Genomic DNA, 13,793 nt, shown 5'->3' on the forward strand with positions numbered 1-13,793 from the left:
TATCTCTGTTGAAGTGTAACCACAGCCTCTGGGCGAGTTTAAAAATAAAATAAATAAATGTAAAGCGCGATAACCTCCGAAGAGATCTAAGGCCGAGCTTCTCTTCCAATTTGCGTCGTGCTCCTCCTGATTTTCCCTACAAATTGGCCGGACGAGACCTACATGTTTTATGCCGACTCCGAACGGCATCTGCAAGGCAGATGAGTTTTCACTGAGACCTTTTCATGGCAGAAATATACCCGGAGCGCTTGCCAAACACTGCCGAGGGGCGACCCCGCTTAGAAAAATTTTCTTCTAATTGAAAAACCTTATTTCTAAAATTTTGATGTTGCTTTGCCCGGGGTGCGAACCCAGGGCATACGGTGTGGCAGGCGGAGCACGCTACCATCACACCACGGTGGCCGCCAGCGAGTTTACTTACTTTAAAAACATTAGTTTTCTAGACGTACACCAGTATGTTTAGGTTTTGAGCTCGACAAACAATTGTATAGCAATAAAGCTACCGTAAAGTGTTCTTTCAACCTGGAAAGGTAGTTTGGTAGATTTTAGAGATTTTCAAATGTAATTATATCTCTAAGCTGACCATGAGAATCCGAAATGAGCTTAAAGACCAAATATTTAAGGAAAAGAATTTCCAGTTAAAGATATAACTGCAATAGAAATTTTACTTTTACTTTCACAAAGCCCGGAACGAACAACCACAATTTGAAATTGTTGAAACAGGCGGTTGGTATGTCCATGACAGGTTCCAGCAAAATTTGTATCAAAATATGCATTCATGCTGTTGCTTCTTTGTATGTATATGTTATTCATATTCATATATGTATGTGTTTGAATGAAACCTTATTGCCATGTCGTCGACTATGCTATACAAATTTTAAAGAATACTTGATTGGACATACAAACATTTATATATTACTCAAAATATGTAGTAAGTTTTAAAAAGAACTCGCAGGGTTAGGAGTTTTCAAACCCCTTAATGACACTAGACCCTAACTAGGACTATGTAGTAAACAAAGAAAGACATTTTGATAATAGGTATCGGAAGATCCTGGAGCGCTGATCCACCTGAGGCAATCGTATGTATAGATCCAATGGTTTTGAAAACTATGGTACTTCTCATTGTAAACCCATCTTTGCATTTTATTGTTCTCTAAACGCTTTAAGGAATTGAAGTACCAAGTGAAGTAAAACTCGCAAAGCAAAGACAAATCGGTTGAGAGGTAATCAGCATCCTCGAGAAATTATATACCTTGACAGACCTCCTCAACATTTAGGATGCCTTGAACAACGTTAAAACGTAAGCTAGGGTACGTTTACGTCATAGAACCCAAGACTCTATGGTTGCATAGATGGATTCCATGCTCAGGAGTAGGGTCCTCATCGCAACCTTAGGAGCAGACTCAGAGTGGTGTGCTATCAGCTCTTGTATCGATATTGATAGTAAATGAAATTCTAGAAATCTTCATGGCATATGGAACGATGTTAGTCGCATACGCCGATGATTAGTGAGCACATAGGACCGGTACTTTGCAGGAAAGGTTCCGAGTTGAACATAAGGGAGATGGATAGCGCCGTACGACCACCGCTGAGTTATGTCCTGAGGAAATTTGCTGTGGACCAACCGAGATGATTGCAAAGTTCTTACGGGCATGTTTGGATAGTATATAAACTAGCTTATACCTCAAACTAAACAAATCTGCACTTCGCGTACTTACGGTTGTCATCGTAGTTAATTGCGCTATTGCCCCTATGCTCTGAGAACAAGGTGACTCAGTTATCTGTACGTACGGTTTTCCATCAATCTTGCCGAATTTGGGAAGACCCAACATACTTAAGCTCATCAGAGAAAGCTATTAATATGGTAGTACGAACGCCACCCGGCACTCGCTGAGTGCATTCACATGGAAAAAAATTCCCCCAGCGGAAGTGTGGGAAGTTCTCATGCACCCGTATCTTAACCTAATGTAAAATCAAACCCAGAAAGGATTTTCTGCTCTTACAGCATCGGTCACTCGAAAGGTCCATAAACCAATCGAAAAAGGTTTCTTTCGGCCTTGTGTCGACCTATCCTAATAGAAAGGTCGTAACTTTTAAGTTTGCTTAAAATAACGTATTTCAGGACACCGGTTAAAGGGATTGTAATTAAGATTAAAAATATTTTAATAGAAGAGATATGAAATAAATTTAGTTTAATTTCTTTTTACAGTTCGTTAACGACGATATAATGTCGATATATAATAATTTTGTTCGAAGGTTGAGAACTTACTCGATCACTGCAGGGTACGCCAAGTCCAATGCGTTTCATATAAGCCTTGGTGAACACAAAACATTGAAGATGGCGTAACGCCTAAACTGGTTTGTCTCGAGACCATAGTTCAAATTTAAACTTCTTTTAGCATGAGGCAATCATCTATGCTACTGGGTTCATTGAGAATACACTTCAAGTGCATGCAGGCGATAGACGCACCGGTCAAGCTTTTCATGATAGTTGACAATTAAATGTTGGCAGCTATGACATGCTGACCGTGATAAAACTTTGTTGCTGTCAGTTAGATAGGCTTTTTGTATATGCTTGTCGTTTGAAAATACAAATATATATTAGGGTGGGCCAAAAAAGGTCGAACACGTTTTTCCACAGAAACACGTGTTGCTACGCATCTCTGGGGAGGATATGGTCATAGTTTCTCATTACATTCCCAGGCAAGGCTTATAGGAATATGAATAAATATTACCTTTTAACTATCGCTCAGTCGATGTCTTCCCAAATATCTGTGAGAAGCTTCAAAGATGAAATTGGGAAAAATTTTTGAAATACAACTCTTTCAAAAATTATGTTGCTTTTATAAAAATTTTATTAACGGTTAACCAGAAAAAACAATTCAGTTTGTCAGTATAACAACCGATTTCCATGCACAAGAAGCCTTTCTCAGTGAGATGTTTTTTACAGAGATTAACTTTTGTTTTTCAGTATATTCTCACTATCACTGATGAGTTTTTCAAAACTCTTTTTTTGCCGAAATAGGTTTCGGGAATGCTAAATCTCTCGTCTGATCTGTTAGAAGTATCACAATGTGAACTTAACTTAATTAGGTCATTAAAAGGATTTGTAAATAATTGTTGTTCGTCAAAGCTTAGACCAGAAAAACCGTCTCGCTCGTAACTTTTGGGATCGAGCATGGACGATTTCCCTCGCCATTTTTAGATAATTTCTGGACTGTTCTGCTAAAATTTTGGGATCATTTCGATACTTCTTTTTAGTAATTCCGAGACTATTTTGAGATCACTTAGATATTGTTTTAGGTATTATTCGAGATCAATTTGAAAATTTATAATAGAAAATTTCTTAAGACCATTCTGTTACCATTTTGAAATAATTATGGGATTAGGTCACCGACTGTTTCGAGATCAATTTGGTAACATTTTGAAATTATTACTAGGGTTCGGAAATATTCAGTTTTGAATACGAAAAATTATCGCACTTTTTTTATTATCGGCATGTTTAGGTTTGTTGTCGCCGAATTATCAGCTTGATATCGATAACAACTCTTCTCCAAGAGATTTGAGTATTTATTCGATGAAGCTGCTATCGGAAAAATTTTGCTTTGCTATCAAAATTATTTTCGATGTATTACCAAAAATAAAATAAAATATGTAAAAGCCCACGAAAATAAAATACTATAATTAGCACATTTTTTCAATAAGTATTAAGAGACCGTATTTGATGAGCTGCCAAGCAACAACGGTTTCTGTGACCCATTCAAGAAGAGCTTACTTCGTGTGTTATTTTTGCCACCCTAATGTAATTATGAATGCACATGTGGAGCTGTATCCAAACTAAGTAATGCTATTTCTTTAATTGTTATTTAAATTAAAGCTTTTGGAATTGAAGAGTATAATTTTGAATTCCTTATAGTTCAAGAAGGAATTAGAGCAATAGTAGACAATTTTTAGAAAAAGACATTATCCTGCTCTTGATAACAAATGTCAAATTATAACATCAAGTTGAAAGCAATTATTGGATCAGCTTAGAACCACATCACTGAAAAGATATAACAGGAGGCTGATTTAACCCCCGCCCCCCTGGTTTAATGTCCCCTCTATTTCCTCACGATACCAATGTATATATTTCAATGTTGATATTTTTTCAATTTACATACTCCATCGTGAATACCCCTATTAAAAGTAGCTTTCCAATCAGCACGCGCAACAAGTGTCAATTGATGACTAATCTCTACCTTCAATTAGCACAAGCACCCGACTAAAAAAGTAGCTAAATAAAAAACTTTTTTATTTACAGAGCAAAATTTAAACATGTAGGAAAAATACACACAACATACAATTGTGTACAAAAACAAAATAAATGCAATATTCATACCAGTACAACGAACGTTGAAATTAAAATTTTATTTAAGTTTACTAATACCCTAAAAAACAAATATTATAACATATTGAAACCTTAAACAATATAAACAAGTAAGGACGGAACTGTCTCCGGCTGTGCCGAAGACTTCATACCTTTCATAAATGGGGCTGAACAATAATCTTATCCCATTCGTAATCTCCATATAATCGGCTGTATAAGATAAGAAATATATAGTGAACAGATGTACATACCTAAGCGAGTTTTAAGATAAATATAAAATATAAAAGTTTCTAAATATGTGAGGCGTAGCATAACCTTATTAGGGTTCAGTGCGTCCTACTGTCAATAGAAATTTGACGCGTCCAACGCTTTTATTTAATGGTCTGATGAACGCCCTAGATTGATGAGGAGTGTGATGACTAGTATCTAGGACCAACCTAATTATTTTCTAGCTTTTAGTATTATTATTACTTCATGTATGTAAGTATTGTTTTCAATAAAATCGTTTAACTTAAAATTTTTTTTTATTATTTTATTTTCAAGTTTTTAGTCTTTATTTAATTGCCTAATATTTCTCATTATATTTAGTTCATTTAGTGACTCATTATTACAAGGACTCTTTCCTGACAATTTGCGACAATCTAAATCCTCAACACATAATCCATCCAAAGACTTTACTCGACTCTGTTCCACGTATGCTTGTCCCCCATCGAACTCCAAAATATTTTGATGCCACTTCTACCGGATTGTATGTAATATTTGTTCCAAATACGATCCAAATCGGACTTCAAAGGTCGCTTTCTATTCATGTATGTATTAGGTGTTTCAAATATGGACCAAATCGGAATACAAATACAATTTTTTTGAATATCTCGATCCTTGCGCCACCTAGCGGCGATTTTTTTCATAGGTCGCTTTCTATTTATGTATGTATTATGTGTTCCAAATATGAACCAAATCGGCTCACAAATACGTTTTTTTTAATATATCGATCCATGCGCCACCTATCGGAGTATTTTTATACCTTTCATGAACATGAAATGGTATATTAACTTTGGTCCGATGTTTGTAACGTTGAGAAATATAGAAGATAGACTCATGATATAGCCATCTCCGTCTGTCTGTTTGAACGCAAACTAGTCCCTCAAATTTTGAGATATCTCAATAAAATTTGGTACAGTGATGTATTTTCGTATTATATTAGACATTTGTCGGATCCGGTAGGATCGGACCACTATAACATATATCTCCCATACAACCGATCGTTCAGATAAGACGATTTTGGTCATTCCTGCCGCAATTTAGAAAGTATAAACGTGAAACTCGGTGATATATTTTAATATATCATAGAAGATATACTGCAAAAATCACTTTGATCGGAGCTATATATGGTTATATCCTATACAACCGATCATTCAGATAGAAAGATTTTTGGCCATTTCTCCCTTAATTTAGAAAGTATAAACGTGAAACTCGGTCATATATATTTTAATATATCATAGAAGATTTTCTGAAAAAATAATTTTGATCGGAGCTATATATAGTATATATCCCATACAACCGATCGTTCAGATAGAAAGATTTTTGGCAATTTCTCCTTTAATTTCCAATATAAAAACGTAAACTTGGTGATATTTATTCTAATATATCATAGAAGATTTCCTAAAAAAAATCACTCTGATCGGAGCTATATGTATATAGTATATACCTATCCCATACAACCGATCGTTCAGATAGAAAGATTTTTGGCAATTTCTCCCTTAATTTCCAATATAAAAACGTTAAACGTGGTAATATATATTTTAATATATCATAGAAGATTTCCTGTAAAAATCATTTCGATCGGACCTATATATAATATATATCCCATACAACCGATCGTTCAGATAAAACGATTTTGGTCATTCCTGCCGCAATTTAGAAAGTACAAACGTGAAACTCGGTGATATATATTTTAATATATCATAGAAGATTTTCTGAAAAAATATTTTTGATCGGAGCTATATATAGTATATATCCCATACAACCGATCGTTCAGATAGAAAGATTTTTGGCAATTTCTCCTTTAATTTCCAATATAAAAACGTTAAGCTTGGTGATATTTATTCTAATATATCATAGAAGATTTCCTAAAAAAAAATCACTCTGATCGGAGCTATATGTATATAGTATATACCTATCCCATACAACCGATCGTTCAGATAGAAAGATTTTTGGCAATTTCTCCCTTAATTTCCAATATAAAAACGTTAAACTTGGTGATATATATTCTAATATATCATAGAAGATTTCCTGTAAAAATCATTTCGATCGGAGCTATATATAATATATATCCCATACAACCGATCGTTCAGATAAGGGGGTTTTTTGCCATTTTTTATTTTATATTTATCTTAAAAATCCTTTAGGTATGTACATCTGTTCACTATATATTTCTTATCTTATAGATCCGATTATTTGGAGATTGTGAACGGGATACGATTATTGTTCAGCCCCATTCATGAAAGGTATCAAGTCTTCGGCACAGCCGAAGACAGTCACGTCCTTACTTGTTTTTCTTATTATTGCGTTGTCATCGGGTTCTGAACTATATTGCAAGTTTCAAGCTTGTAGCTTATCGAGAAGTTACTTAAATTTCAATTACAAAACTCGTTCACAACGACCGTGCAGCCTGTTAAAGCTAAAAAAGCTAAATAAAACCGTTTAAACTAATGTAAGCTTATGGAATCCGAAACTACTCCGCCGATTTTTTAAAATTTGCAAGGTCGCTCCACAGCAACCCGAAGAATTCTAAATTCTATTCACGGTTCAATTTGCCTGAAATTTGGTATATAGATAACCTTTATAAGTATTTACGACACTTTTTTCCGGGAGGTAGACCAAGGACCGATCTACTCGAATAAATTCTATTCATGGTTCGATTTCCTGAAATGTGGTCTACCATAGGTAGATTAGTATAAACGACACTTTTTTCCTGAAAATGAACCAGGGACGACTGAGATAGAGGGATAAGAATAAATGGAGCGGAAAAAAGTGGGGGAAAAACGGAAAGAGAGAAAGAGACACCGAAAAAGAAATGCAGAGAAAGGTTAATAAAAGGATAAGAAAATGGTGGGAGAGTTAGAGGTGGACGAAGAGAAAGAGGTAAAAACTTCTTCAAACTTATGCAGATAGACTAAAAATTGGGACAGAACAACGACTGCCGGGTCTTTTAGTAATCATATATATATATCATATCTATATTGACTGCAATTCACTAAAACGTTCAATTCATTAAATAAATAAATATTAAATGACTCATTATTCATGAGTATATTCAGTCTTTTTTTGGCATTAATCTAGTAGGAACCCAATAGCTAATAAAACATCGACTAATATAAAACAACAAGCAATTTTCAAACTTGAAAATCGATGACATAAAAGCAATTGCTGTGTGATAAAGTACGCAAACAAAGAGGACTGTGATAACTCATTGCAATATTTGATTATCAAATTCCTTTTATTAGATATTTGTTGTTATAGTTATTAGCAAATTAAGAAGTGAAATTTAATATAACATGTACAGATGGAGTGTCGAGCCCTGTTTAGAAGACCGCGTAAGTGTGAAAAGCTTCTAATCGCTATTCACGAGGAAATGGTCAGGGTTATTCCTTTTCCATGCGGTTGACGCAGCAAATGTAAAAAGGCGATAATCAAGTTAGATCACTTCGCCATAATCGGTTAAAGGGCTTGCTGGGGAACTCCATCAGCAGCATCTGATCACTGTAAAGTGCGGCTGCAAACTGGCGTCGGTCCTGGATCAAACGGCTCGCTATATAAACGTGCAAGTCATACTTATCTGCAAACGTTTAAGGGACTATGATGAATGCACCTGTTCGTTCCCTTAATGGGATTGGTGTAGATGGCCGGCTATTTTATTTTCTCGTGGAAGCAATAGCCGACATCACTACCATACAAGAAATGCGATAGCCGAAGCAAGGAAAGAAGAAAATTAAAAATTGTGACATCTACATGGAGTGGAAATGCACATAAGCCCAGATTCGGCATCGGGCTCGTAGAGGGAGGAGGGCTTCGTTGCTAAATACTGACGTTCACGCCTGTGGATTGACGTCCCGCCGCTATCCGAATAAATTTTTTTAATATACCATTCATCTGCGCCCATGCATTGAAAGAGGAAAAAGACTATGACGCGAATTCACTCTCTATGAACGCTTAGAACGCACAAACCAGCGCTGCCCCCTGCTTAGCAACTTAACGCTAGGATGGACAAAGAAGATGTTTTTTCGGTCCCATGGTCCAAAATTTCAGCCTACACAATGAAACCTCTGTTAATGGACTGATGGGTCTGATGAGCTTCCCCGGTGCTCGAAAGATGGTCATATCCAGTACGAGGTACATGCATAAAAATATGCACCAAGACGATGTGGTTGATAAGGAATGAGGGCAAAACGTACCCCCTGTATTCGGGCAAAGAGTCTGTACATTCGCGCATACCACGCCGCCGGATGGCAACCAGAATTTCGAAATAGTAAAAGACTTCGTTTATTTGGGAACCAGCATTAACATCAAACAACAACATCAGCTTTAAAATATAGCGAGGAACCACTCTTGCCAATAAATGCTAACAAAGCAAATCATGCTCTGCAAGTCACTTATCGCACCCGTCCTGCTGTATGGTGCAGAAGCATGGACCATGATAACATCAGATGCGGCGACTCTGGAAGTGTTCGACAGAAAGGTCCTTCGAATGATTTATGAACCTCTACGCGTTTGCGACGGCGAGTACCGAAGATGATGAGCTGTACGAGCTTTGCGCAGACATCAACATAGTCCAGTGAAATAAAACACAGCGGCAACCCTCTCTAGGCTAAATTATGCGGAGGAATGATTATGATCCCTTGATGTGACCAATTGGCGACTGATGTGCCTTGTAGGAAGGCTTAAGGCTGTTACAGTGAATAATCCTTCAAATACGTCTACATATGTGCGTAATTAGACAACTAAAAACCAAGATTGAAAGTAGGGCATACATTTTGTGTGTCGGGATTGATTCTGGATAGTTTAACTTTATGAGTGCCGGATCAGTACACTTTTTGTCCTTCATTCATCGTAGTCTGGCCATGTAGCTCTTGATATTACACAGCTCATGGTGCTCTTCCACTTTTTCTGAGCTTACTTCACGTAGATATTTCGAATTTCTCCCTTAGTTGCGCCTAAAGGTATCTCTACTTGGACACTGGTTGTTCCCTAATTTCCTTTCGCTGGGCTCATTCATGAAAGCTCATCAATCCTATAATTTTTTCGCTTCCCCGTTCACCAGAAATGCAGCTAATGGATTTTTCTAGAGAGTCCGTTAACGCAGCCTAAAGTTGCTTGCCCTAGCTTTGGGCTGGTGTATGGTGCAGCTAGCGACTTCATTGCTGCACAATTGTCAAACAGGCAAGGGCCAGTTAGGTTCTGGACCTCTAGTGATTTACAGGCTTGCCAAACAGCGACAGCTTATCTAGAGAATACGAATAGATTGCCGCTCTTATACCTAGATGCATTTTGGAGTCGTCTGTATAGATTTGTATGTCGTTAATAGCTGAAACTCTACCCTATTCCAAACATTCCTACTTGAAAGGATAGGTTCAACAATGCCCTCAGACTGCAGTTTGCGGACTTAGTAATCTTTTTCAGAATTGAAAGTTCCCGCTTGAAGTAAATAAAAAATAATATTATGCTCCCTCTGAGTATTCTTTCAGCACACAGATTTCCTGAGTCTCGCTTTGTAGTTAAGCTTACAATCGATTGTCAGTCTCTGGTAATTGCGAGGGTTAATTGCTGGCCATTTAGCCTTGGTTATTAAGATGTATGTTGTTTTTATTCCCTCATGAAGAGTAGCGGATCCGTCTTCTCTGGCGCTTAAGAATGTGGCCCACCAACTTAGTTTTTTCAATCATTCATATTGTCAGCATATGCCATAATCTTCACAGCATTTGTGTCGAGTTCTCCTGGGTTATTTTTAAAGTAATGAGCCACAGCAAAGGTGACGGCACCGCACCTTTCATTTTGCCTCTACATATCTGCTTACTATTTTTAGATCCATCTATCCCTAATGTTTTTTACAGTACCTCTTTGAAAAGTGGTATCTATGTAGCTTTATAAGCTTTTGAAGTTTAGTTTTGCAGTGGTCTTATTTTTGCTCCTACGTTTACTTACCTCGGGTCTTATTCTTTCTCTCCTTTCCCCTGTCGTACTCTTTTCTATTTGCCTTCCCTTTTTCCTTCGCTTTTCGCCTCTCCCCTTTCCTTCAACGTTTTCCTTTCCTCGGTTCCTTTCCCCTGGCCCACCCGTCTCCTCCATTTTTCCTGTTTGCTTCACTTCTCTCCTCTGTTCCACTCCTCTAACTTTTCCTTTCCTCCCCCCCTCATTTCATCCCTTACTCCTCTATTTCGCCGCTCTTTCTCTTTCTTTTACCCTCTTTCCTTTTGACAATTTTTCTCCTTCCTCTTTTCTTTTTTTTCTTTTCTGCCCCCTATCTCTTTTGGCTTATCTCCCAACATCCTCGAATTTTTCCCTAGCTTCTTTCGGTCGCCTTTCACCTTCCCTTTTTTAACACACCTCCCTCCAAACTTATTCGCCTATATTCTGCCCTCTCTCATTACTTTTCATTTTCTCTCTTAATTTTTACTTTCGACTCTCCCTCTTTCTCCCTTGGGGGCCAACAAAGTAGATGAGTGCCATAAATTATCGTCTTTGATTAATGTGATCACACTTGGTACGCAAAAGGGTGCAACAAAATCGATAGCCCTGTTCAGTTATCTATACACTCACTTTGCAGTTGCTTGCACCAAATTCCAATCGTATCCTTCCAACACCTTCATCACTGCCGTCGTAATGCGTTCATCCTCTTTACGGACGCCGCCAACGCCATTACGTTTCTGCTCCGCTTTAGCGACATAATTGGCCAAAACCAGTGTTTCAACTGGTTTGGAACGTCCAGATGGTTTTGAGTCAGAGGAACTATTATCCGTATCCATCACAGTTTAGGCAAAGAGTATTTTTTTTTATTTATAGGTATGTAGTATGAATTAACTCAACTTTCGTTGTTTGTTTTTTGTGAATTTTTCATATACACTTTTTTTTTGTAATTTTTGAACACTCATGCACTCATACACTTTTTACATCGTTTAAGCATTCCACGTGCTACAAATAAGCGCCACAAAAAGTGCATTGGTCTTTTTCCGTAAGCGTTTTCAAAGTTGCGCGCATTACTCAAACCGTCGACAAAAACTGTCGTCACCGATTGCTGATCTGCGCTGAGGAATCAGTCTTAACTGCCAACCACCAACATAAATGTATTGCACCTATACACTGACATATACATAAGCGCAAATGTCTCCAGCACTGCAAGTAAACAATTTCACACAAAAACAAAATACATCAGCCCCACTAAGAGCTCCAACATCGACAATCTTTAAGATAACGACACAACCATGAAGCACGCCTTACGATCGTTTTGTACGATCTTTTGCCGAACTAACGTTTCGAACTATGGGAATGTAAATATATGTAAGGGTGTCTGTCAGAGTTATACAGTTAAAGCCGACAAGTCGCGTTCTAGTTGAGCCAAGTTTTGTCGATTTTTTATGATGAGCACATATGTTTGTAGGAGTGTATGTCAATACGATTGTAGGTTTATATATGTATGTATGTGTAAGTAGTAGTCGTACGTACATATATACACTATCTAAATTGCTCCGCTGATTTGCAAAGATAGCAACGTCCTATGTTAAATGTGTAATAGTCACCCCTAAGCAATGAGTAGATAAAAAAGGGAGTCCTATCACAATACTGAACAGAATTTATAATTGTCAACCACTAGAGAGCTGCGGTCGACACATCCGAGCTGGTAACCGAGCGTTGACATAAGCCCGTATATCTCTGGATACTGCATAAATGACCACATGCGAAACGAATAGCAGCGATCACTGAGAGCGACAAACCTGTTTTTAAAATTAAGTAAAAGGGAGGAAATATCCGAGTCCCGGGATCATAGGGTAAACTATCTACAATGGCGAGACATGTATGTCTAAAACTGCAAGGCAGACGGCTGGGCAGCTTCCTGTAACGAGAAACCGTGTACCTTAAAACCTGTAGCTGAAAAATAAGAATGTATAGAGCAACGAATAAAAGTGGTTGACAAGTCCAAGGTAATGAACGACGAGACTCCAGATTAATTTGCGAATTCAAAGGGAGCTAACGATAAGACTCGAGTTTCCTCGAGAACATAATCTCACCATCGTGTCAATTACGTTCAGTGGGCTTAAGATGTGTCAAAAACTGCATAAGCTCAACCAAGCAGGAAAGGCTTGACAAAAAGTTGGGGTTGCAAGTTTCCAAAGATTATACGAGTATGCAACTCTAGCACTATTAGACCAACAAAGTAAGGAACAGATACGAAGGATCTTGTGATCGTGTACCGCCTTCTGAAGGTTAAAACCCCAGAACGGACAAATGCTGTAGATTCGCTAGAATACTTCTAGTATTTACCACAAGGACAGTGTTATTTCATAAGATAAATCGTAGTTCTTGTCAGTTCTTGTCTAACACTACGGATACATTAAGTTTACGTGGTATATTTTATGTGGGGGTTTTACTAATGGATCAGTTCATCCTAACTTAATTTTCCTTTACCAAATATATTGTGTAACAGTAGTGCAATCTGAAGTTGTAGGTCTAGGCCAATACACAAACAACTGCATACCTAACAAGTAAGGAAGGTTAAGTTCGGGTGTAACCGAACATTACATACTCAGTTGAGAGCTATGGTGACAACATAAGGGAAAATAACCATGTAGGAAAATGAACCGAGGGAAACCCTGGAATGTGTTTGTATGACATGCGTATCAAATGAAAGGCATTAAAGAGTATTTTATGAGGGAGTGGGCCATAGTTCTATAGGTGGACGCCATTTAGGGATATAGCCATAAAGGTGGATCAGAGTTGACTCTAGAATGCGTTTGTACGATATGGGTATCAAATGAAAGGTGTTAATGAGTATTTTAAAAGGGAGTAATCCTTAGTTCCATTGGTGAACGCAGTTTCGAGATATCGCCATAAAGGTGGACTAGGGGTGACCCTAGAATTTGTTTGTACAACATGGATATCAAATGAAAGGTGTTAATGAGTATTTTAAGAGGGAGTAATCCTTAGTTCCATAGGTGGACGCCGTTTCGAGATATCGCCATAAAGGTGGACCAGGGGTGACCCTAGAATTTGTTTGTACAATATGGGCATCAAACGAAAGGTGTTAATGACTATTTTAAAAGGGAGTGGGCCTTAGTTCTATAGGTGTACGCCGTTTCGAAATATCTCCACAAAGGTGGACCAGGGGTGACTCTAGAATTGTTTGTACGATATGGGTATCAAATTAAAGGTATTA

The 13,793-nt window shown here is 37.6% G+C and overlaps 1 protein-coding gene across 1 annotated transcript in view; it reads right to left on the bottom strand.

Moving 5' to 3' along the window:
• Sox100B overlaps window positions 1–11,619 on the bottom strand; it is a 54,991-nt gene extending 43,372 nt beyond the window's left edge. Inside the window, exon 1 of the mRNA XM_067767393.1 lies at window positions 11,183–11,619. Within this exon, the coding sequence (XP_067623494.1) occupies window positions 11,183–11,388 (206 nt within the window). The 5' untranslated portion in view covers window positions 11,389–11,619. The remainder of the gene's footprint in view (window positions 1–11,182) is intronic.
• Window positions 11,620–13,793: the final 2,174 nt, after the last annotated feature.

Source organism: Eurosta solidaginis, chromosome 1 (genome assembly GCF_040869045.1).
Source record: "Eurosta solidaginis isolate ZX-2024a chromosome 1, ASM4086904v1, whole genome shotgun sequence".
NCBI classification, from domain to species: Eukaryota; Metazoa; Arthropoda; class Insecta; order Diptera; family Tephritidae; genus Eurosta; species Eurosta solidaginis.